At 37.9% G+C, this 26,745-nt stretch overlaps 1 protein-coding gene across 1 annotated transcript; it reads left to right on the top strand.

Annotated features, from left to right (window-relative positions):
• Positions 1-1,014: 1,014 nt before the first annotated feature.
• On the top strand, positions 1,015-20,027 carry LOC138994876 (albumin-like). Its single transcript, XM_070395122.1, has 15 exons — positions 1,015-1,118; positions 1,745-1,802; positions 2,658-2,790; positions 3,282-3,493; positions 4,248-4,380; positions 5,789-5,886; positions 8,074-8,203; positions 9,593-9,807; positions 10,950-11,082; positions 12,217-12,314; positions 15,182-15,320; positions 16,164-16,387; positions 17,793-17,925; positions 18,557-18,624; positions 19,859-20,027. The coding sequence occupies exons 1-14, from the start codon at positions 1,040-1,042 to the stop codon at positions 18,596-18,598; spliced, it is 1,827 nt and encodes a 608-aa protein (XP_070251223.1). The 5' UTR covers positions 1,015-1,039; the 3' UTR covers positions 18,599-18,624; positions 19,859-20,027.
• The last annotated feature ends 6,718 nt before the right edge of the window (positions 20,028-26,745 follow it).

The following is a 26,745-nucleotide window of genomic DNA, read 5'->3' as shown; positions in this document are numbered from 1 at the left end:
ACTGTAGGGAAAGATTCAAGAGTTTTCTTTTTTATATTTGAGAACTATGGGATCTTCACGGAATATAGGAAAATGCTTGATCAGCTTCTAAAATCATGATGAATGACTTTTTTTGGTTTTCCCTCTTTACTATTGTATTACAATATGATATTTCAGTGCAAAGTAGATGGAGAAACAAATATTATTCTTTTTATTTATTAAATGAAAAATATGCACAAAGTATAGGTGTGCATGATGAAGGCTAATTTTGAGAATTAGTAATAAAATTATATTGAATTATAAGAATTTCCTGTTTGATCAAGTCTTTCCTGGAAACTCATTAAAAAAAGGCTAGGGCTAGACACCAACTTCAAATAAAAGGTACCTACTCTTTCTCAGAAGCTAAAGAAAGGATGGCATAATTTATCCAAAAGGGAATCATTTTCTCTATTTAGAAAATTAGAATGGTTTTCTGTTTTCTATTCTAATTTAAGATTTCAGGTTTTAAAAAAAGTTTTCTTCAATGGAAATAATTCCATAAGCATACATTCTTTTATTTCTATTCATCTGTGACCTAAAGGACAAGTCTGGTTCCAATATTCATTATAAAATCATACTTGAATTAGTAATATATATGGTTCAGAGCTTAGCTCTTTTAGTATGTCTTGTTCCCATACTGAGTCATTGGTTTAACTAAATTTTTGCAAATATTAAAAACTATAATGTTCAAATGGTAAATCACAGACAAAGAACATGGTAATGAATGTTAGGAACAGATTGTTTAAACTCTTAGATAAAATTTGATAAGATGTTTTACATAACTTGAATGAACTGACAAGGTCTCGTGGAGAAAACAGGTGCAGATGGCAAACATACGCAAGGGAATTAGTCAAACAATTTTTTGGCAAGAACATTATGAATTTTGTAATCAGTTGAGAGCCAATGAAATACAAAGATGAGTCTAGTTAATAATCTACAATGATTGGTTAAAGAAGTATATTAGAGCTAATTTCTCCCCATTCATCCTACCTTCCCTTCAAACCCATAAGCCTTTGGCAAGATGAAGTGGGTAACCTTTATTTGTGTTCTCTTTCTTTTCAGCTCTGCTTACTCCAGGGGTGTGTTTCGTCGAGATGCACGTAAGAATTCTATTTTTCTATTGTTCAAATTTATTTCATTTTACCAGTAAAAGAAAGTTTCAGTAAACCCTGCATCTTTAAAGAAGTAAGTTTTCCTTTAGCATTAATTTCTAGACTGTGACGATATTTTGTATTTGTGAACCTTTAGGAAGTTATAACTCTAACATCCTAAGTGAAAAAGAAGGTGGGGCTTGTTTAGTGACTATCATTTCCCTTTGCATATGATGGGACATAGAGTGACTTAAACTTCACAGAATTAGTTGAAGATAGAATTCATAACTCGAAATTGCCAAAGCCCTATCCACTGCACCTTGATGCATTAAAACAACACAACTGTGTTGTTAGTCTTATAAATAAAATTTGTATTAATATTTTTCCTTCGTACTGTCCTCTCAGTAGCATTATATCTTATCCAAGTTTGAATATAAAGCTATAAATATTTAATGATTTTTCAAGTAGTATCGTTGGTGATTGACCATCTCTTGTTTAAAAGCAGAAGAAACAGTTCACTGTCATCCTGATATTTTTGAGCAAATGAATACTAAGTCAAATGGAGAGAAACATAAAAAGTAATATCATAACCAGTTGCTTTCTTCAGTATTTAAACAAATCTTTTTCCCCCACAGACAAGAGTGAGATCGCTCATCGGTTTAAGGATTTAGGAGAAGAATATTTCAGAGGCCTGTAAGTTAAAATATTGAAGAGTCAAATGTAATGTTTCTAACAGCATTGGTTATTATTCTGAAGTTCTTACATTCCCCTGTCATCAGAGTCCAGACTCTAGAACAGTATTTTCCAGTAGAATTTTCTGCATTCATGAAAATATTCCATATCAGTGTTAACCAATGTGCTAGCCACTGGCCACACATGGTTGTTGAGTACTTTGAACTTGGCAAATGCAACTGAGAATCAAAAGTTTAAATTGTATTTAATTTTAAGTAATTTAACTACATAGTCACACGTGGCTGGTGGCTACTGTATGGGGAAGTGTAGTAGCTCTGGAACTCTTACATAAGGGGAAAGACTTTAAAATATGGTTCCTTTCCCAGCACATTCTCAGATTCCTTTATCTAGCAAATAGATCTGTCATTTCTATTGAGCATTTTAATCTGTTTTTAATTTAGTAAAGAATGAGAAAATAGTTTATTTTTTAAAGGTCAATTTCATTCTATAGCCTGATTAAAGGAGATGTATGTATGATTTTTGTTTTTTTGTTTTAAATAGTACAAGGGCCTATGTAATGCCCCTCATCTTAACAATTATATCTATTTAGAATGTATGTTGCTTGCTTCCTTAGTATGTGTTCATCTACTCACATATGTATTTGATTATGGTGGAAACACATATCCTCTTTGCTTAAAAAGCCACACATACCTGTTTAGGCATCAGATGATTGCTGATGTGAATAGTCTTTCAGGATAATAGTAAGATGCAAAAAATATTATAGGACCTATACTGATAACACAATTTGTTCTCTAGCATAGCAACCTATTTTGTATTCGTTTTATTATACCAATCTGTTTATGTCCTGTGTTTCAGGGTGCTGGTTACTTTTTCCCAGTTTCTTCAGCAATGCCCATTTGATGACCAAGTGAAGTTAGCAAAAGAAGTAACTGAATTCGCAAAAACATGTGCTGCTGACGAGTCAGCTGAAAATTGTGACAAGTCACTTGTAAGTACATTGTGATTTTGAATGTTATTTCTTCTTATTTTAAGTAACCCTGAGCACTACAAAGGGCAAACACCCCATTTTGGTTTTCTCTGTCATCACTAAATGACCATATTTGTAAGCAACACTCACAAATTGGCAGTGTTTCTATCGTTTCTTCTATGATAGAGGCATTCCAGCTATGCCTACAGTTCTAAAGCTTTTCTTTATTGAGACCACACACAATAGCCATAGTGTATTTAAATACACCTTCTTCTCTAATGTGCCCTTCTATTGTATCCACTGTAACTAACAGTGTGGTAGTTACTTCTTAAAAAATTGCACATAGATTATCAAGTCAGGGGAAACTCTCTAAACCTGAGAAAAAAGTGGGTTGCTATATCATTTCCTCGCCAAGATTTACCAGTATGTAACATTTTTAATACTGTTCTTTGGGTGTAAAAAAAAAAAATAAAACACTGCCTAGCAATTTGAAGCCTCTGTCTTCCATTTAGCACACCCTTTTCGGAGATAAACTGTGTGCGGTCCCATCTCTTCGTGACACCTATGGTGACATGGCTGACTGCTGTACAAAAAAGGAACCCGAGAGACACGAATGCTTCCTGAAACACAAAGATGATAACCCAAACCTGCCTGCATTGGTGAGACCAGAGCCTGAGGCATTGTGCACTGCCTTTAAAGAAAGTGACCAGAAGTTGTTGGGAACGTAAGTGCATCAGATTTTTTTAATCCTCACCAGAGGATATATTTTTATTGATTACATATAGAGAGAGAAAGGGAGAGAGAAAGAGAGAGACATTGATTGGTTGCCCGCAGAACCCACGCCCCCCTCCCCAACTTTGGTGTAGGAGAGGATACTCCAACCAACTGAGCCACCCACCCAGGGCAGGAATCAGATATCTGTACTTCAACATTAAAAATTATAAAATAGGTCAAGACTCATTATAACAACTACCATAAAAATATTTTCAACATTAAGACTTAGAAGCTTTTGTTCTGATGACAAATTCAAAGAAATACTATTTAATGCTATAAAATTTTACACAATAAAAAATTTGATCAGTCATCTGTTGGAATTCATTGAAATAAGATATGATCTGTATGGAAAATATTAACAGTTCCTCCCTTTTCCCTGGCAATACCCGCATGCTAGTTGTTCACTACTTAGGGACGTCCACATTAAAATATTATGAATTAACTTCATTTGGTTATTGCCAGAATTAACTTTGGTTATTGTCAGAATTAACTTCATTTTAATGTATATATGTACATATAAGTTTAACTTTTTTATTGACTTAAAAAATGACAAAGGCAAGGTCATCATGTGCAAATTGCTTTAATTGGTAAGTTAGATGTCTTTGAGTTTTGGAGTTTCTAGGGAAATTGTTGATAATAATTGTCCCTGTAATCTTGTCTGCTACAGAAAAAATGACTGCCTGCTCTTCTTTTTAAAATTTTAGATACTTATATGAAGTTGCCAGGAGACATCCTTTCTTTTATGGCCCAGAGCTTCTGTACTTTGCTCAACAATATAAAGGAGTTTTGACAGAATGCTGCGAAGCTGCTGACAAAGCCGCCTGCCTGGGTCCAAAGGTATGCCCAGCAGAACAGAAGAGCCAGTTCAGACTCAAACCTCAGATTTGGGGCATCTTATGCAGAGCACCTAAGTCTCTGATATAAACTTCTTTACCTTCAAAAAAGCCTTCAATACTCTTACCCACCCCAAAGATTCTTCACCCTCTTTGAAGGCCTGTGACATCCTCATTCCTCCTTCTAAGTTTTACCCCCGTGAATCTCATAGAGAACCATTGTGTATGTGTCTAAATACCCTCTTCTTTTTATAGTGAAACTAGAGGCCCAGTGCACAAAATTCCTGCACTCAGGGGGGGGTGGGTCCTTGAGACTGGCCTGTGCCCTCTCACAGTACAGGAGCCTTTGGGGGATGTCCAACTTCCAGCTTAGGCCCACTTCCCAGAGGGAGTGGGCCTAAGCTGTCAGTCAAACATCCTTAGCGCTGCCACAGAGGCAGGAGAGGCTCCCGCCACCACCACTGCGCTCACCAGCTGTGAGCCCAGCTTCTGGCTGAGCAGTGCTTCCCCTGTGGGAGCGCACTGATCACCATGGGACAGCTCTTGAATTGAGCATCTGCCCCCTGGTGGTCAGTGTGGGTGATAGCGACTGGCCGTTCTGCTGTTCAGTCAATTTGCATATTAGCCTTCTATTATATAGGATAAAGAAACTAATTTGTAAAATTGTACAGCAAAGAGCCACAGTTTTTGTTTATCTTTTTTTTATATTTTATTGATTTTTTTACAGAGAGGAAGGGAGAGGGATAGAGAGTTAGAAACATCGATAAGAGAGAAACATTGATCAGCTGCTTCTTGCACACCCCGCGCTGGGGATGTGCCCACAACCAAGGTACATGCCCTTGACCGGGATCAAACCTGGGACCTTTCAGTCCGCAGGCCAATGCTCTATTCACTGAGCCAAACCAGTTAGGGCAGTTTTTGTTTATCTTTTCATGAATCTTTCCTATGGTGGAGGAATTCAAAATGGAGAATTTCACTGCTTCTAGAAGCCTGGGTTTTTTCATTCATTCCATAAATATTTATTATGTACTCATCATCTTTTCTAGGGAGTTTATTAATGTGAGAGTTGGTGAAGGAGGGATTGAAATGAATTTATGCAAAATTAAGAAATCAGTAAAATTATATTCCCTGGAATGTTAGTGTACTCTGTTCTTCTACCTTTCCTGTCGGTTCCCTTTTCCCTGGCAATGCCCCCACGCTGGGTGTTCACTACCTAGGGGCATCCACTATGACCAGACCGATTTTCCCTCTCACTACATAGCAAATTAATTATTTGCCAACGGTGAATACTTGGGGATTTAGGTGTATAATATGTCTTTAAAATTTAATTTATCATAGTCTTATCTGAACTTACGAAGGGGTGTTTCATATAGAGCTTTAAAATATATTTTCAAAATTATTTATTTTTGCAGCTGGATGCCTTGAAGGAAAAAGTACTGGTTTCAGGTGCCAGACAGAGACTGAAGTGTTCCAGTCTCCAGAAATTCGGAGAAAGAGCTTTCAAAGCATGGTATTTAAAATTTAGTCTTTGTGTGTTATAATGATGTAATCGTGATGGTTCAGTTGATGAAATTGTACTTTCATATGAGTTATTTTCCTTAATCTTCACATGAGGATATATTTTTATTGATTTTTTAGCAAGAGATGGAGAGAAAGAGAGAGGGAGAGAGAGGGAGAGAGAGAGGGAGAGAGGGAGGGAGGGAGAGAGAGAGAGAGAGAGAGAGAGAGTGAGAGACATCGATGTGAGAGAGAAACATGGATCAGTGCTTTCCCAGTCAGGGCAGAAACCAACCTGCTACCTAGGTGTGTGACCTGATCAGGAATCAAGCTGAAACCCTTTGGGGCATGGGATGATGCTCCAACTAACTGAGCCATCCAGCCAGGGAACATTAATATGAGTTTTTACACAGTGCTTTCATGTATATCCTTCTTGTTATCTAAAAGGCAGAAATTTAACAGAAGTGAAAAATCAGAACATAATTGACAATTCATCATTATTTTTATTATGTTTTCAAAGTAGTAAAAAAATTAGAGGATATATTTTTTTGGTAATTCTATGACAGTTATTTAATCTCCCATTTGTTTATAAAGACTAGAGATCTTATTCTTTTTAAAAAATAATTTTTATTTTTCAATTATAGTTCACATACAATATTATATTGGTTTCATATGTACCCCAGTGATTAGACATTATAACTTACTAAGTGATCATCCCCATAAACCTTGTACCCATCTTTAGTTATTAGAATATTGTTGACTATATTCCCTAGGCCAGTGGTCGGCAAACTGCAGCTCGCGAGCCACATGTGTCTCTTTGGCCCCTTGAGTGTGGCTCAGTGCGATTGAAACTTTGTGGCCCATGTGCAGAAGTCGGTATTTTGTGGAAGAGCCACACTCAGGGGGGCAAAGAGCCACATGTGGCTCTTGAGCCGTAGTTTGCCGACCACTGACCTAGGCTGTGCTTTATGTCCCCATGATTATTCTGTTACTACCATTTTTTAATCCCTTCACCTTTTTAATAGGGATTTTATTCTAATGGTCCATGATTTTTATACTGTTGTAGTCAGGGTCTGTTATTTAATTTTGTCTCCCCCAGCCCCCTGCAATTATCTGAAACAATCTGCTTGTTTTTAAAGTTGTGATAATTAAATTCAGCTATCAAGATCACTTCTCATTTTCTCATAGTTCCAGCTCTGTTCTTAATTTATTGTTTTTGCCTGGACTTCTGTTTTTATATTACTTAGCTGGTTCTAGGAATATCCTTCAACAGCTGAGCCAAGAGCCCACTTCCTACCCTCATTCCAATTTCTCATTTGCTAGTCAACAGTTAATGAACATGAACAGAAGATAGCATAACAGACATTTCGCAAGATTACTAGAAACCATCATTTGTACTATCTTTGCCTGTCATGTCTATCATCTACACATTAAAATCTAACGAATAATTAAATAAAATCATCCAATGTGAAACAATGCACAATTCAACAGGCTGTGACTGGTTTTGGCGAAGAAGTATCTTTTATCAGATTTAGGCAAGTCTGAAATGATTTGTGAAAGCTCCTTTCACATCTTGTCATCAGGCTTAGAGACCGTGCTGGATCAATTTCTTGGTAAAAATATGTTAGACTCTATAATCTTGAAAATATATGAAATTTATTTTCTCAGTGTGCTTTGGAACTCAGGAAGAAGATAACGAGTTTGTGTGGCCTTTTCCAGTTTATAAAGTGCTTTCCTATGCATCATCTAATTTAATTCTCACCACAATCCTTTGATGCAGCATGCTGTGTGTCTCTCCAGGGCGAAAAGTCAGAGATTCTAAGTAACTATCCTAGGATCACACTGATAATAAACAATAAAGTCAGACCTGCAAGTCAGATATGGGCTCCAAACTGGGTGCTTCTCAGATGTCACCCCTTTCAGCATGCCTCTTTGATTTCTGATTTTATGAATTGCTGACTTTTTTTCTACCCCCGCCCCCCACACACTTAGAATAGAGAATTCTGTCCTAAAGAAACATTTTGCCTTAAGATAACAATTTCATTTAGAAATAGCACTAAAATAAGAATGAATGAATTTTACAAATTATTTCTATATTCCATTTTGTCCTGAATTTTCTTGTTAAAAGTAGTATTTTTCTAGTGCTTTCACATAAAATATTGGATGTTAATAAATTGTGATGGGTGAATTTTCTTTTTAGGTCCATTGCTCGCCTGAGTCAGAAATTTCCCGCTGCTGAGTTTATAGAGGTTTCCAAGCTGGTGACAGATCTTACCAAAGTCCACAAGGAATGCTGCTCAGGTGACATGCTTGAATGTGCAGATGACAGGGTAAGGAATCCTCAGTATTCTCTTTGGTGACTTTGCTTTGATAACATGCACAGTGGGTACAATGAAGTTGCTTAGTGTAATTGGTGACAGCTGACAGTGGATTGAAATTGTCTTCTATGTCTAATATGCTCAATTCTTTCCCTGCCTTGTGGCATGCTATTTATTTATTTATGTATTTATTTATTTATTTTTGTAAACCTGGCTATCCCACTCACAAAATGATCTGATAAACACATCCACTAATTTCTAATTCCTTTCAGTCGTATTCTGAGAACAAAAGCTTAAACTGAAGTAGGACAGCAGCAAAGGTAGTTTACTAAGAAAAATTTTGGGGACTTGGGTAGAATTGGAGAAGTGCTGGTACCTGAAGAGACCTTTGCATATCATGTAACTTTTCTCTACATATCCTCTCTTAATATACAAATATTTAGCACAATATCTATGTCCCCAAAATGTAAATACATGACCAAATATCAGAATCCTAATCTTTCAGAACACTTTCTGGAAAATTTAAGGCAGATTGGCTATGCTTTTGACTAATATTCCAAAAATCCTTCACACTTTATTTAGTTATTTGCTTTCAAAATGCCTGCATTTAATGTTTGGGAATATTTGGAAAAACAATACTGGGATATATATATAATTTATTATTCACATTTAGAATTATTATGTATTAGTTTCAGATGTATAGCACAGTGGTTAGAAAATCATATGCTTTATAGTACAGACGAGCCCCCCTCCCCCCCCGATGTTTCCCACACATAGTCATTAGGGTACTATTGACCATATTCCCTGTGCTGTAATGTACATCTCTGTGACTATTCTATAACGATAAATTTGTATTTATTAATCCCCACATCTTTTTCATCTAGCCCTCTACTATTGTTTTTTTTTTAAACATATTTTATTGATTTTTTACAGAGAGGAAGGGAGAGGGATAGAGAGTTAGAAACATCGATGAGAGAGAAACATCGATCAGCTGCCTCCTGCACAGCCCCTATTGGGGATGTGCCTGCAACCAAGGTACATGCCCTTGACCTGAATCGAACCTGGGACCCTTCAGTCTGCAGGCCAACACTCCATCCACTGAGCCAAACCGGCCAGGGCATCTACTATTGGGTTTTAATTTTGAAACTTAAGTGTCTTAACAATAGAAATATAAATTTAATAAATAACTGTTACTGACTAGGTCTTAAGCAAGTGGAAATATTTTAGTAGTTCTGAGTCTCCAGATTTCTGAGCATAGACTGAAAATGTTCATAGAAGGCAGGTTGGTATGTACATGGTCTTAGAATACAGTGGACATGTTCTGCCAACATAATAAAAGTCTGGAGAAAAAGTATAGGGATGTCAGTTTACTTTGAACAATTTTCATCAACTTGCTTTCAGGCGGATCTTGCCAAGTATATGTGTGATAATCAAGATTCAATCTCCAGCAAATTGAAGGAATGTTGTGCTAAACCTCTTTTGGAGAAATCCCAGTGCCTTACTGAGGTGGAAAATGATGATTTGCCTAGTGACTTGCCCTCAGTAAATGCTGATTATGTTGATGATAAGGATGTTTGCAAAAACTATAAGGAGGCAAAAGATGTCTTCCTGGGCACGTAAGTGGATAAAGAATGATCCTTTCATAAATTTCAATGGCTCTGTGGATTTAGAAAACAGTTCTAGGCTTTCCTTTGGAGTTGTTACAATTGTTGCCTGCAGTGCTACTTTATCCTTCCCTTTCTGAGCCTTTAAAATTTTTTTTGAAAAAATCAATTAGTTTTTAAAATAGTCATAAAATAGTATCTTCTCATAGCAAAATTTCCATCAATAGAGGAGTACAAAGTAGTTAAGTAGAATTTTCTATCATTCCTCTCCCTTATTATTTGCTCCTTAGGAATATTTCTGGAAATACCTCTAGAAACATTTTGTATATATATAAATTATATACATATTATTAGCTTATTTATTTAAAGAGTATTTCTTGAACTTACCATGACATACACGGATGAATATAAGCCATGCATCTTTATATCTCTGTGTTTATCTGACAGCAGAATAGATGTATAAAGAGAAGTATGGAGTCTGCTACCAGGTACTTTAATTTGTTTGTAAAGACCAGATGTTCGGTAGCATGACAAGGCAGCATACAATTAAATGATAAAATAAATGATTATATGTAATCAGTAAGTGGTGATAAACTTTTGAATTTTATTATTGGATTATAATAGTATTCTGTGCACTAAATAATATTTTACAAAATTATGTATCCTTCAAGATTTCACTCATACAGAGAGGAAACTAAAAACTTAAGAATATCTATCTATCTATCTATCTATCTATCTATCTATCTATCTAACTATCTATCATCTATCTATCTATCCCTTTCTGAGATGTAGGGATACAAATCAAACAAAATAAACATAATAACAGGTGTCATTGATCAAACATTTTATATATGCCAGTGTGTGCTATGCACGCATTATGACATGTATTTCTCACAATTCACCTTCTAAAAAAGGAGGGAACTAAGGTTCTGATAGTTTTAATCAGTTGCCTAAGGTGATATAGTAAAGTAAGTATTAGTGCAAGAATTTGAATGAAGGTAGCTTTACTCTGAACCCTAGCCCTTAGCCACCAAGGTTTACTGCATGTGTTTGGTCAAATCGAACCTTTGGGTATGAGTCATGCTTGTGGTTAGTTAGGTGATTTTTCTTGCTTCTTTGTTCAACTAAGTCTATTTTATTTTCATCTTGATTAGGTTTTTGTATGAGTACTCAAGAAGGCATCCTGACTACGCTGTCTCATTGCTCCTGAGACTTGCCAAGGGATATGAAGCTACACTGGAGAAGTGCTGTGCCTCCGATGATGCTCATGCATGTGTTTCCAAAGTGGTAGGTTTCTCAAAGTTCTTTGACTGGTGATTCCAATAATAAGAGAGAAAAATAATGCCAGAAAGCAATATGTTATATAATGCAATTGAGATATTCTCTTGAGATAATTTCAATTTTGTGCTCTTAAACATTTTAGGGAAAATGGCCTCAATAGACTAGTTAATAAAAACTAGAGTAGTCTATTAAAAAAAAGGCTCAGGAAAGAGCAAGCTCTAATTTCAAAAATATTGACCACATCTTTCCTCTTTTTCACAGTCCTGAGAACAAAATAAGATAAAGTAAATGTAAATTTAAAGTGATATAACTCAGATATGAAGAAAATTAACCTGATTTCAAGATTTATCTAGTATCAAAAATTAGTATCGTAAGGAAGGTTGTGAAATCTATTCATTTAGAATATTTTAAAATCTTTTTGAGAAGGTTTAGGAATGGTTTTATAAGAAATTTAGTAAGTTGAGAAAATCAGTTCTGGAGGATTTTTAATACATTTTGCTATGCTAAAATGGGATTTTTTTTTTTTTTTTTTTTTTTTTTTTTTTTTTTTTTTAGCAGGTTTAGGATATTTAACACTTTCAACATTTGGAGTGGTTTCCAATTTTTTTTTTTTTATCAAGAACCTGCTATATGCCAGGCACCATGCTGGATCCTATGCCCAAAATATAATAATCTCTTATTTCAGAGAGCTTAGGATCCAACTGGAGAGATGGATAAAAAATAATAGTGCTTATAGCCATAGCTGTAATTTATTGAGCTTTTACTGTGTTCCAAGAACTATTGTAAGTTCATTAGCTCAGGTGGTTTTCACAGAGCATTCTCTGGGATGGTACCATCTTCATCCCCATTTTAGAGGTGAGGTTTCTAAAACTTGGTGATCAGAAGTAAAGTTCCACAACCAGGAAAGGAGTCGGATGACCTCGCTTAAAAACCAGCAGTCACACTCCAGAGCTTGAATATTCTTAATCACTTATACTGTGCAGTGTGGATGTATTGTAACAGGTTTGGCATCAAAGGTTTTTTTACATGACTTTGGGCAGAAGGGTTGAAGAAGGCTCTCATTCTGCCTATAGGGGCAAAAAACATCCTGCATCTGGTCCCTGGGTGGAAGCCTGTAAACACAATTCTTTTATTTTTCAGTTTGATGAACTTAAGCCTCTTGTGGACGAGCCACAGGCATTAGTCACGAAAAATTGTGAAACCTTTGACAAACTTGGAGAGTATGGCTTCCAAAATGCGTACGTATTTTTGTTTTTGACTAATGTCATTCTTGATCAATTTGTAGGTTTTTTAAATTTTATTTTTATTTATTTTATAAAAATTTATCTTTACTGTTGAGTCTTACAGTTGTCCCCTCTTTCTCCCCCATTTTACCCATTCTACCCACTCCCCTCTCCCAAGGCCTTCACCACACTATTTTCTATGTTTAAGAGTTATGCATATATGAGTATATGTTTGGTTAATCACTTCCTGCCCCCGCCCCCTTCCCTGCCCTCTGAGATTCGTCAGTCTATTCCATGTTTCCATGTCTCTGGATCTTTTTTAGTTATCAGCTTATTTTGTTTACTAGATTCTATATATAAGTGAGATCAATTATACACACACACACACTAGGGGCCCAATGTATGAAATTCATGCAAGAGGCTCGGCCCCCGCATGCCACAGTGGCCACCTCAGCCTTCACAGCCTCAGCTTCATCCAGAAGGATGTCCAGTCTAATGAGCATATTATGATATACTAGAGGCCCGGAGCACAAAAATTTGTGCACGGGGGGGGGGGGGGGGGGGGGTCCCTTAGCCCGGCCTGTGCCCTCTCACAGTCTGGGACCCCTCAGGAGATAACAACCTGCTGGCTTAGGCCTGCTTCCGGGTGGCAGAGGGCAGGCCCAATCCCTAGGTGCAGCCCCTGGTCGGGCTCAGAGCAGGGCCGATTGGGGAGTTGGGGCGCCACCCCGTCATGCACAGAGCAGGGCGGATTGGGAGGTTGAGATGCCACTCTCAGTCACGCTCAGGGTAGGGCCGATTGGGGGGTTGGGGCACCGCCCCCTGTCACACTCAAGACAGGGTCGATGGGGAGGTTGCGGTGCCTCCCCGTCACGCACAGAGCAGGGCCCATCAGGGGGTTGGGGAGCTCCCCCCGGTCATGCACAGAGTAGGGCCAATAGGGGAGTTAGGGCACCGCCCCCTGTCACACACAGAGCAGGGCGGATCAGGGGGTTGGGGCGCTGCCCCCTGTCACCCTGATCCGGTGCCAAGAGCCTCACGGCTCTGCTGATCCCGGTGCTGGGAGGCATATTACCCTTTTACTATATAGAATAGAGGCCTGGGGTCCGGCTGGTTTGCCCTGAAGGGTGTCCTGGATCAGAGTGGGGGTCCCCACTGGGGTGCCTGGCCAGCCTGGATGAGGGGATGATGGCTGTTTGCAGCTGGTCACACACCCTTCAGGGTGGGGGTCCCCACGGGGGTGCCTGGCCAGTCTGGGTGAGGGGCTGAGGGCTGTTTTCAGGCTGGTAGGTGACTGAAGCTCCCAATCGCTCCTTTTTTTTCTCTTTTTTTAATTTTATTCTGGGCCAGCTTTAGCTCTGGCTCTAGCTCTGAGGCTTCGTATCTGGTTTGTTTGCCGTTCTATAATTGAAACAATGTATAACTCCAGCTCTGAGATCCCAGCAGGGGTTTTGTTTAGCTTCTATTATTTGTTAGAATGTTTCAAACTGCCAGCTCAGAGGCCGGCAAGTCAGGCGGGGAACGTTGGAGTCCTCCTTCACTGAAGCAAGCAAGCCTCATGTTCGCTTCCAGCTGCCTGGCTGCCGGCCGCCATCTTGGCTGACAGTTAATTTGCATAAGGATATGCTGATTAGCCAATGGGAAGGGTAGCGGTCATACGCTAATTACCATGTTTCTCTTTTATTAGTGTATATATATATATATATATATATCCTTAATTAGAACTTTTGATTATCACCTATCATAGAACTTTTAATCATGAAAATATAGTATATATTTCTAATCCCTCTCCATCAAGAAAGACTGGAGAATGAGAAATAAAATAGTTGATGGGTTAAAGAGACCTATATTTGAGTTCAGTTTTAAAAATTAGCCTCTTGAGACTGGGCAGGAAAATACTAAATATTTTGCTATCGGAACTGAAGATGCCCTCTTAAGGTTAAGTAATAGTTATGGACAAGAGAGAGAGAGAGAGAGAGAGAGAGAGAGAGAGAGAGAGAGAGAGAGAGAGACAGCAGTGCTTCCCAGAATAGCAAATAGTTGGACTTGAATAACAGTGACTCAAGAAATAATGTAATATATGAGTTGATGAATAATATCCTGATCTAATGGAGCCTTACCTGTGAAGGTAAAGACAATAGGGACACATCATTAGGTAGATATTTACTGATCAATGTCAACACTCTTCTAACTGTGGGTGCTAGAGATAGCAATAATTAACAAGTCTCTTCCCTTGAGTAGATTACAGCCATACATTGCCTTTCAATGGTGGTTGGAATTCTTAATAAAGGATTGTTACATGCTAAATCTCATGCCAGGTTGATGGCATATCTTTTCTCTTAATCCCTGAACCATTCCTATTGAGTCAGGTACATATTCTCTCATTTTATAGATGAAAAAACTCATCCATATCTTTCTAATTTAGCACAGTGCTACTAAACAGAGGTGGGCAAGATTAGCATTACAGTTGTAGATAAGCTAAACACAGAGTTAATAAAGCTGTAGTAATAATCCTAACCTGCATATCTTTTTCCATATGAACAACTGTAAACCTACTTCAGCCCACCCCTGCATATTAAACTCTCACTAGGTTTTATTGAAAGAAAGAAGCAATTAATAAATGCATCAATGTCACTGAATTATAGTAAGCTAAGTCACTTTCCTAAAATTCTACAGCACAGCTGAGATTCAAAGTTAGGCTTATCTAGTTGCTTAGGAAAACGTCTTCCCCCATTCTACCCCACCAACCAAAAGATGGAGAAAATTTTATGAATGGAAAATAATTGTAATTGATTTTGTATAATGGTTCTTTGCTTCACCTACTATGTTAGAAAAAAATAGTTTCTTGCCTGGTTGAAAATACAAAGAATCTTTTGTTACAGGCTCTTAGTTCGTTACACGAAGAAACTACCCCAAGTGTCAACTCCAACTCTTGTGGATGTCTCAAGAAAACTAGGCAGAGTGGGCAGTTACTGCTGTAAGCTTCCAGAAGTAAAAAGAATGGGTTGTGCTGAAGACTATGTAAGTCCTTTAAAATATAATAAGTCAATAATGATGAATTTTGCCTTTAGATATTTATAAAGTTATCTTTCAGATGCAGGAGTGAACTAATGTGTGTGTATGTGTGTGTGTGTGTGTGTGTGTGTGTGTATGTGTAGGACTTGGTTGCCTACATTATCCTGACCATCAGAATGAGGATTGAGACAAGACCCTGAAGATGATAAATTATTCTGAAAAAAATCCATGAATATTTAATGCTTCATCCTGGCATTTAAGAAATTTTACTTTTGGTCGGGTTGGGGGGTCTTCCCTTTAATGTATCAGTATAAGGCTGCTTTCTCCCATTCCTACACATGTCTTAGGTATCACCTTCAAATTATTTTAATGAATTATTTTCTCAAATGTAGACATGGATTATTCTGCAAATGCAGACACCTAAAAGACAAATGACTTTTTTAAAAAAAATTTATCTTTATGTCTGAAATTATTACAGATGTTTCCCTGTTTCCTCCCATTGACCCCCCTCCTTCCCACTTCTGCCCCCGCCCCAGGCCTTCACCTCACTATTCTCTGTGTCCATCCATTATGCATATATATATGCATACAAGTTCTTTAGTTAATCTCTTCCTGCCCCCCCTCCCCCCCAATCTTGCCTCTGAGATTCATCAATCTGTTCCATGGAAGATCTATTTTGATCATCAGTTTATTTTATTCATTAGATTCCACATATAAGTGAGATCAATCTTGTATTCAGTGTTACTAGTTAAAATACAACACTTCTTTTGGTCCATTGAAAAGTAGGAGTTCATGGAAAACTTTTCATTATGTTTCTTTTGAATTTCTGCTCTACTCCCTGCTCTTCAGCTGTCCGTGGTCTTGAACTGGTTGTGCGTGTCCCACGAGAAGGCACCAGTGAGCGACAGAGTTACCAAATGCTGCTCAGAGTCATTGGTGAACAGACGGCCATGCTTTTCTGCTCTGGAGGCTGATGAAACCTATGCTCCCAAAGAATTTAACGCTGATACATTCACCTTCCATGCAGATGTATGCGCACTTCCTGTGCCTGAGCAACAAGTCAAGAAACAAACGTGAGGAGAATTTCATTCCTGCATATGTTTGTAATCTTGATAGGGAAAACTGTCAATTGAATGGGCAAAATTTTCTTAAGTAGTGATTAAATTCCTTAGAAAAAAGGACTTAAATATTGGCGTTTTTTAAGGTGATAAAAGTGTCAAAATTAAAATGGATAGGTTTTTGTTCTCTTACCAAAACAAACAATAACAACAAAACCAAATTATAATTTTCTATAGAAATCATTCCGAATAATCATGTGGATAAAGGCTCCATAAGTAATAAGAATAATATCTTAGGACAGACCCAGTAGAAAAAGCTTAACAATTAACTGATTCATTTGTGAAGATAGCAAATTAGTTAGTAGAAGTCTTAGAAGAATTATTTCTAGGCATATGTGATTATTTTAAATTTGTTCTATGGCAACCCACAGGCAAGGCAAACCTCCAAGATGTAACTTTTGAGAATGAAATTTGGATGAATAACATCTAGAAATGCGAGTTCCGAAGCATGACTCTCTGCTGCTGTCACTAGGGGTTAGATAGGCAACGTAAAATTGCTGTCATTTCTGGTGGGTTCTGATCATGGCCATAGGCTTAAGAGGAATATTGCAAAACTTGTGCTCACACAACTCTCTAGCACTATTATCTGTGCAGACGTCAATGAAAGAGAACCACCAGCTTACATGAGTTTGGATAGTCTTGTTTTCCATGGCCTCTGCATATTCATTTTGAATGGGCCAATTAAAGACCAAAATATAGACTCTCGGATTAAAAATTTTTTAAAAAATTTAAATTGATTTCAGAGAGGAAAGGAGAGGGAGACAGAAACAACAATGATGAGAGAGTCATTGATCGGCTGCCCCTGCACACCCAACATGGGAATCAAACCCGAAATCAGGCATGGGCCCTGACCAGGAATCAAACTGTGACTTCCTGGTTCATAGGTTGATGCTCAACCACTGAGCCACGCTGGCTGGGTTTTGATTAAAAACTTTTAAATGGAGTCCAAGATAATTAAGCTTTTAAAGGTCATTTTTCAATGATTTTTTTATAGCTCTTAAATTGCTATAAACTTCAACATGGCACACATTTAAAAATCTGAATACTTTCTAAATGCAATAACATAATCATTTCTAGAGATTTAACTGAAAAGAGATTTATTGATACTACAGATGTTAAATAAATTGCATTGATGATTTTATTTGAACCTTCCACCAACCCCATGAAAGTAGATTTTATTCTCCTCCGTATGGAAATGAGAATATTGAATTTTATAGTCGTAAGCCTGGGCCTCAAGCTCAGAGTTGCCTGGCTCTAAGACTTAAGATCTCAAACAACAGTACTACTGTCTTTAGCATCTTCATTTTTCTCTATGTGAGTAACCATTTCCCTGCTTTGTTTTCATTTCATTTAAATGCAGTGCCCTTGTGGAGCTGTTGAAACACAAGCCCAAAGCCACTGAGGAACAACTGAAAACTGTTATGGGGGATTTCACAACTTTCTTCCAGAAGTGCTGCGCAGCTGCTGACAAAGAAGCCTGCTTTGCAGAGGAGGTGCTGGAGTCTTCATTTTAATATGCATAGTGCCCTTTGCTGCTGCTGGCTCAGGCTAGGGCTCAGGGGCCTCTGTATCTGAAGGACACTTGTACATGGGGCCCAGGAATTTTATTCTGCATACAGTGGTCTGAAAAAAATGACTTAAATTAATTCTTTTTTAAAATCCCCTGCTAAACTGAAGCATATTATTAGATATTTGTAGTATTTGTTCTGTTTCCAAAGTTGGGTCACTTATGAATTCAAACAGAAATATTGAGAAGCTCTGAAACCTTTTTGGTAAAGACATCATTAAACCAAAACCTTAATTTATTTAAGTATTTTCTTTCCAAGTATTGGTTTGCAACTTGGTTGAATCTGAGTGCTTGATTTCACAGGCGGGTGGGAAGTTTATATTTAAATGTCTGGGTCATTTACTATTTTTTCTGTACAACTTGAGAGTAATGTTTTTATTGCTTTGGGTGCAATGGGTGTTCATAAGTTTCCTTCCAGAGATTCTAGTACTAAACTGGTATTGAAGGATGTGAAACATGGAAAGTTATTATGTAATCATCAATGGCTGTATAAATGTTCATTTATCCTAATAGTGATGCTAATACTTCTCCCAAATCTCTCATTTCTTTGTATTCAGGGTCCAAAACTTGTTGCTTCAAGTCAAGCTGCTTTAGCCTAAAAACAACACACTCACAAGCATCTCAGGTAATATTCTCTGGATTTTCTTTAAAAAATTAATTATAATAGTTAATATTAAAATAGCTAAGAGCCATATGGACTAGTGACAATCACTGTTTTAAGGTCTTTGTATATATTAGCTTATTTAATTCTCACAATAGTTTTCTGAATTGAGTTCCATTATATTTCCCATATTACAGATGGAAAAATGAAAGCACAGATCAAAGCATAGACTAAGTAGTTTACTCAAGGATCACCCAGCTTCTGAGGTGGAACTACAATTAAAAATTGAAACCAGAACTTGATAGTTAATCACTGTCCTGTTCTGACCTAGTGTGACACAGTAGACAGCCATTCAACTAAGCAATGATTCAGAGCAGATTACTTCAGGTATTAGGCAAGATGATATGCATTTTTGAAGGTTAGAAAAAGTTGAATGATGATGATTTCACAAGGTTCAACTTAATAGCTCAATAACAAATTCATGTCATTGGAGAGTATGAGAAATCTGCTATGTGAATTCCTCCTTAATAGTAAGTAATCTGCTACTAGGTTTCCATTGTGTCAACGTGTTGAGTTTTAATAGACTTTCTCTTCTTAGGATAAAGAGGCCCACTTTAAAATTTAGATGTTTGACCATAAACATGTTTTATCCATTTTGGTTGTAATATTTTGAGGGAAATTAAAATATATAAAATTTCTTTTTTCATGAAAAATCAGTTGTGCAACATTTTTCTGAGCATTAATTCCTTCTATATTTTCTAAACCGACCATGATGCTTATTCCACTAACTGGACATTAACTTACTCTTTGCCACATGATAATACCTACATATTGTGCATTCAGACAAGGAAGAACTTCCTGTCTCTGCAAATTGGTTGTTTTAAAATGTGGTTTGTTTCAGTCCTAAATGGCAATTAACTTGGAGAAGACACCTTGTATGTTTGTAATTAGTATAGGTAAGAAACAGCTCTTACGTAAATGACTCTGAGGAGTGATTATGAAAGCTTGTGACTTTGAATAAGTATGAAGTCATCAGTAATGAAGAGAGGCCTTTACAATACCTAGTGGGGTGTCTGCTCCCCTAGCTCAGTAGAAGAATTCAGCTGCAAGGGGTTGAGGGCAAGCTTGACTTATTTTCATTGGTGAAAATTGGAAATTGCAGAAAGACAGGCTAAGCTATTTGACATTTATTTAAATTGATTTGAAAAACACATGCCATTTTACACACAGTATTTATCTTTGTCTTTTTATTTTTCAGCTTACCCTGAGAGAAAGAAAGAGAAATGAAGACCCAAAGCTTTTTCATCTGTTTTTCCTTTCCTTTGGTATAAAACCACAGCCTCTCTAAAGTACATACATTTCTTTAAATATTTTGACTCCTTTCTCTGTGATGCAATTAATAAAAATATTTAAAAAAATTAATATAATGGCTCAGGACTGTTATTTTTTTTTCCAATCTTTAATTTCAGGACTGTTATTTTTCGAAGAATAGTTGCCATCTTGAAAATTTTGTAGGTTCTGTGAAAGTCTCTGTTTCCCCCCACTTCATAGGAGGACTTCTCATTCCTAATGAGTTAATTAGTTAAAAGAAACATTAATACACTTCTGAATTGTGGATTATGAACATTGAAAGTAATATTTCAGCATTATTGTACCAGTAGGGTATATGAAACATGCCATTCCTTTGCTATTAGAACACTCTAAGAAATGTGAGACAATAAAGCTCGAGATCATTGTAAAGATAGTTAATTTATTTGGGAAATAAACCCTGGCCCTAGAAGAAATGTAACAGTCTAGGATGACAGTACATGAAGAGTGTAAGAAACTTAACAAGTTTGTAGAAGCATTAGTGGAAGAGGGAATTGGGAGATCTGGACAAAAGTACAGCATATATATATTTTTAAAAGCAAATATATATCCTATCTAATAAAAGAGTAATATGCAAATTGACCATCACTCCAACACACAAGATGACTGCCCCCATGTGGACACAAGATGGACTGCAGGGGAAGACAGTTGTGGGCAATCAGGCCAGCAGGGGAGGGCAGTTGGGAGGGACCAGGCCTGCAGGGGAAGACAGTTGGTGGGGGGGGGGACCCAGGCCTGCAGAGGAGGACAATTGGGGGGGGACCAGGCCTTCAGGGGAGGGCAGTGAGGGGCAGTTGGGTTGGCAGGGGAGGGCAGTTGGGAGCGACCATGCCTGCAGGGGAGGGCAGTTAGGGGCAATTGGGCCATCAGGGGAGCAGTCAGGCGTCAATCAGGCTGGCAGCGGAGTGGTTAGGGGGTGATCAGGCTAGCAAGCAGAAGTGGTTAGGGGAAATTAGGCAGGCAGGCAGGCAGGCAAGCAATTGGAAGTCAGCAGTCCTGGATTGTGAGAGGGATGTCCGACTGTCCATTTAGACCCGATCCCACCGGGCAGTCAGACATCCCTTGAGGGGTCCCAGATTGGAGAGGGTGCAGGCTGCACTGAGGGACACACACACACACACACACACACACACACACGTGCACGAATTTTGTGCACTGAGCCTCTAGTATATATATATATCAAGATGTCATATTCAATATTGGGCCTCTTTTCCTGGGTCCCAGAAATAGTCAAGAATATCAGACCATTGTCTACAAATTTATGTACTTAAAAGTCCTTTATAGCCTTGTTACTTTGTATAGTTTTTATTTTTATATAATTGATTGCATACTGTATATGCTATTCCACAGCTTGTTTATTTTGTCCTTAATAATAATGCTTTATAGTTTCATTTTAAGTATGATTCTTGCAAATGATTTTGGTACCAAGTTAAAATGAAAAGCTCCTTTTGTATATGGACTATTACAATCCACGCCCTCCCCATCCACACCCAACCCCACTTTGGCCTCAAGCTGATTGTGTCAAATACTTTCCCCATTTGTTGCCATCTTCACAAAGGGGAAAGAGGGCCTGGGAGAGGAGGAATGGAGATGGAGGGCTTGTTCAGGGCCTCAGAGGCTGACATAGAAGATTTTGAGTAAGGTGTTTCCACATAATTGGACCCACTAGATCTGAGCACCCTTGCCTGGATTTTTTGCAGTCCAATCACCAAATGGGAACTTAACACTCTTGGAAAAAACATTCCAAAATGTGGGACTCCTGGAGCCCAGCTTCCCCCAATTATTCATGGTCAGGTAAATTCCCAAAATGTCCTGAACACTGGAGCCTAAGAGTGGTCCAGGAGACCAGTGCCCTCCCTGGTTCTGAGACAGCAGCTTGGAAAGCGCATTGTTCTGTCTGTCTGGCTCTCACTGTATGTCTTTTGCTGCACAATGTGGGAGATTGGGCAACTAGAAACATGAAGATACACTAATGTGACTCTCTCTCTCTTTCTCTCTCTCTCTCTCTCTCTCTCTCTCTCTCGTGTGTGTGTGTGTGTGTGTGTGTGTGTGTATGAACTGATGAACTGTTCTCATTTCTCACCAGGAGGTACATAATATCCACATGATTTATCACCAGAGATTTTAAGATTGAGCACTTGGTTAAAGTAGAGATTGCCAGGTTTCTTCACTGTACAGTTACTACTTTTCCCTTTTCATATCTATTTTTGGAAGCAAGTCACTAAATTTAGTCACAGTCAAAGAGTGGGAGAGAAGATAAAGGTCTTGGAAGGATGAATATCAACATATATATTCAAAATTATTTTGTAAAAAAGATTTGTCACTTCTTATATTTATTTACTCACTTATTTATACTACCATGAACTCATGTGTATTTACTTTATACTTTAGGTTATAATACAATACTACATTATTGATTTTTGAGACCTAAATTATTCCAGCTTTGGCTTTTGGGGTTCTCAGATAGGTTCCTTGTGTCTCTTTGATGCGCCCCTGAACTTTGTATTTTGAACACATCTTAACTTTCTGGCACTTCTTTCTGGCAATGCCATTTCTTCAGGGAGCTTTGGTTCTGTTTACTACAGAGTAGTATTAGGAGCAAAGTTCTGAGCACTGGGTGTACTCATTGTTAATGGGGTATCACTGCTTCTAGGCTGTTTCAGGGAACAGCTGAAAAATGTAGGTGTGTACACTAACCCATGCAAGTACACACATGTATAATTTTTTAATGTATACATCTATCTGTCTATCAATCTGGCTAAATATGAACTCATACTGATGTCTTTGACTCTGCTCTAGAACCACAGAGTTTATGAGCCTTCCCTTCTTGCTTATTTGTAATTTCTCTCCAACAGTGAAAAACTTGGTTCTCACTATCTACCATCCACTTACTTATTGTTCATCCCCAAGATACACGTGAAGGAGTTTCAGAATTGTTGACTCATACCTCCATAAGAAACAAATTTATAACTAGAGTACAGTATTTATGTACACTTCCTTTTATATTTAGCATTATAGTTTCCAGTCAAAACCTCATTTTTCAAAGTTTTGCAGCCTGCTTTTTCCTCTTCTTCAGTGATTTAGACTGGTGAGTTTTGGGTGAATCACTCACATTGGACACAAGGTGAGCTTGGGGTCTGGGCTGTTTGAGATGATCTAAGTGTGTAGGCAGCTCTTTCCTATCTCTGTACCACAAAGGTGGCAGGTATCTTTACCCAGTGTCCTCCCTGGGTGTACACTGCTTACTGGCAACCAGGGAGGATACTGCAAGTCCTTCACAAACTTCACATCAAGTGTCATGCAGTTTTCATGGGTGGGCATGTCTATCACTTTTGAGGGCTTTGAAGGTCATTGCTCTGCAATGTCCCTGGGCCCTTCCAGTTGAAGTCCTCTCTTGCCTCTGTCAGTGTGGTTGTTTTATGCTCCCCTGAGTTGGTCTTGAGCTCTTCCAAACATGCCTCATAGGAATGGGTCACTCTTCTTGCTTCACTGCAGGCCCCTCACCTATTCTCTCTGTATGTGGAAGTCTGGGGTGCAGTTAACATGGACAGAGATCACATTCTAAAAATGAAGTCATTATGGTCTAAGAGTTCAGGAAGAAAAAAGTGTTGGAAGATGTATTTGTGCTAAGAAAGGCATAATAGTAAATTTAAGGTGACCTTGTATTTGTGGTTATCATCAATGAAACACAGTGATAATTAAGGGAGTCATTGGGAGCTAGAATTCATGGTGATATGATGGAGGATGCATCATTATGAATAATGATAAGACAAATATTAAATATATAATAAAAGAGAATGATCCAGGCAAGAATATTTATTTGTTTTAATACAAACAATCTTCAAGGAATCACAGCACTGCTAAGTGTGTAGGCAGCTCTTTTTCTTGAGATAGCATATTCAAAATTAGCCAGGAGTGAGATGCACTTGACAATAAAGAAGGTAGTACCAACAAGAGATAGTACCTGCACCTGAATGGAAAGATATGGTGCCTGGACATTAGGAAGAATCATCATGTGCACATACTGGACAATAAACAAGTATGTAATTGTTGCTTTTCTACTCATTATCCAAAATCTTAATTGCCAAATTAATATAATTCACATTGGCCCATGCTGGTGTTGAATAAATCCAGAGGACATCATTAACGTAGAAAGGGACTGTAGAAGCCAAGGCTAGATGAGAAAAGTTAAGAAATAAGGAGGGGGAGAGACCAAGAAAGGAGGTTGGTCAGGGCTCAACATGAGAAGAAAAGTCAGGTGGTGTTGATACAAGATGAAAGGCTCTTTCATGTTTGATTTCAAGTTCCTTGCTACAAACTAGTGTTGGGGTTCTTTGAAAAAGTGATTGAGAGGTAACCAATGTAGGGTTGAGTTCAAAGAAGGAGTATGTATAGGAGAGAATATAAAGCATAGGTAAAGATAGACTTTAGCAGTACCAGGAAGTAAGAGCCAGAGTTATCAAGGATAAAGGCAAGCAGTCCTCCATGACTCTTGAATTCTTAGAAATCTGGGGAGGATGGTGGTGATAATTCTGGTTGCTCTCCATACATGGGATCAGCATGGAGGAAAAGGGACTAAATCTAAAGGGACAAGAAGACCCTATTGGGCTGGAGGACTCTGGGTACTTTCATCCTGCTAGAATGTGATTTATATCTAATTGATGGAGTTTGTTTTAAGCTCTACAACTTGTGACAAGACTCATCAGCTCCCCCCCCCCCTGCCCCACCACCAGGCACTGTCCTCTTCTCAGATCTGTCCCAAGGCCTCTAGACCCTGAATGTCAGGGAAAATTATGAATGCAGAGGGGAAAAAAGATTTCAGTAATGCTCTGTGGTAAGTAGGGTATTTGTATAATATGAATTAGTGGGCAATTAGTGATCCTGACCACAACAATCTGATTCAGGGCTATTCATTTTCTACTATAAAGGTTCTGCTTTGTGCCAGACATTGTGCTAGGTACCATGGGACTCACAAAGATGAATCCTTTAATCCAACAAGTCACCGATCTTGGAAGAATTGCATAAGCTTACAAATGACTGCTATAAGGCCAGATGAGAAGTACCATGGTAAAACAACCAACTCTTCAAGCCAACAAACAAATAACAAAATAGATCCCAGGAAGAATACGTAGTCCAGTATTGTTTGAAGAGAAGTCATTTTCTAGCAAACACATGCATAGCTTACCTGCTGCGAAGAAGAGTACATATAATATTTATCATGAATATAATGCTAACCATGAAAGCAAGTGTTATCTTTTTAAATTGTCTCCTAGGTAGCAGATACTTTAAAGGCATTACTCCATCTATACATAAAAAAAAAATTCAGGCGAAATATCGTTTTCATTATATATATGAGAAAACTAAGAATCAGAGAGATTAAATTATTTGCCTAATGTTATATGGCTAATAATTGACAAAGCTAGGATTAGAATCTGCCTGATACCAAAGTCCAGTTTACTGTGCTTTGCTGCTTCTGAGCAGTTTCACATATTGATGAAAAAGTAAACAGAATCAGAATTCAGGAAATGGAAAAGCATTTGATGTGTATTATGTACTTAGACCAAACTTTGAGCAATGACATATAGATCAAAGTATGTTTGCAGTTCGTAGAAAAAACTCTGGTTCGAAGCTCTTCTTTATTGCTGTCTCTTAAAATTTGGTGTTCCTTCAGGTGCCTATGTTCTCTACAATCTCTCTTTCTTCTTAATCACATGGCTGCAATAACCTTCTACAAGATGACTATCCCTGAATCTCTGTTTCCAGCCTCAGTCTTGTGTGAGAGGGTAAGAATCGCTACTCAACTGCTGGTCAACTTCTCAACTTCAAGGTCTTAAAGATGCTTCAACACACAAACCAGGGTGTTTTGCTTAATAATTACTCTAAGTCAATAGACACAAACCAGCTCTGTTTGAGTAAACTGGCCACTCTGTCTTGAGCTCAATACATATATCCAAAACAGCACGTATTCATTAAGTTCTTCTGGTTTTATCTCATTCATACCACTTAACTTCATCCATAGCTCTCATTTCCCATTAGCACAAGTCTCATCCAGGCCACTTACTGGATCATTATTTCAAAAACTTCCAAACTTATATCCTTATCACAATCTTGTACCCCTCTATACCAAGAGAGATGGCCACAAAGCACACACGTGATTTTTTATTGGCTTTCTTTTGTATTATCTTAGGATGAGGTGTAAATTTGATTTAAAAGGTCTTTGAGCTGTGACCCCTGCCAGCTTTGCAGAAAATGTCCTTCATGGAATAAATTTTCTCATCTTTAAACTTTGTACTTTATTGAAAATACATATCTTCCAGTTCTTCATATACACCATGCTTGCCCTCACCAGGGGATGTTTCCACGATTTTCTACATTTGCCTGGACATGTTTCCCTCCCTCTTTATTTGGCTCACCTCCAGTTTTTCTTCAGATGTCCAGTACAATGTTACGTATTCCAGGAAGACTTACCTGACACCCTCTAAAGATGTCAGGTGTTTCTTTTTTCACTCTTCTTATCATTGCATCCATCACACTGTTCTGTGATTGCTGACATAACTGTCTGTTTCTCCCATGAGATGCTCAATGTAGCAAGAGTGGGATGGTGCCTGCTTCTTGTTACTGATTATTCTAATCCAATTTCAGTGCTGGGTATGCAGACTTCATGTTCTTCTTAAGTGAATAAATAAAACTCCCATCTACAATGCGCTACTCTGCACGAGGCCCTCTTCTGAGCCTCTTATGCTCATTAATTTACTTAATCCCCAGTCATTCATGAAA

This window comes from Myotis yumanensis, unplaced genomic scaffold (genome assembly GCF_028538775.1).
Source record: "Myotis yumanensis isolate MYYU_CA2020_CCGP unplaced genomic scaffold, mMyoYum1.0.hap1 SCAF_1, whole genome shotgun sequence".
Taxonomy (NCBI): Eukaryota; Metazoa; Chordata; class Mammalia; order Chiroptera; family Vespertilionidae; genus Myotis; species Myotis yumanensis.
This window is presented reverse-complemented; position numbering and strand designations above follow the sequence as displayed.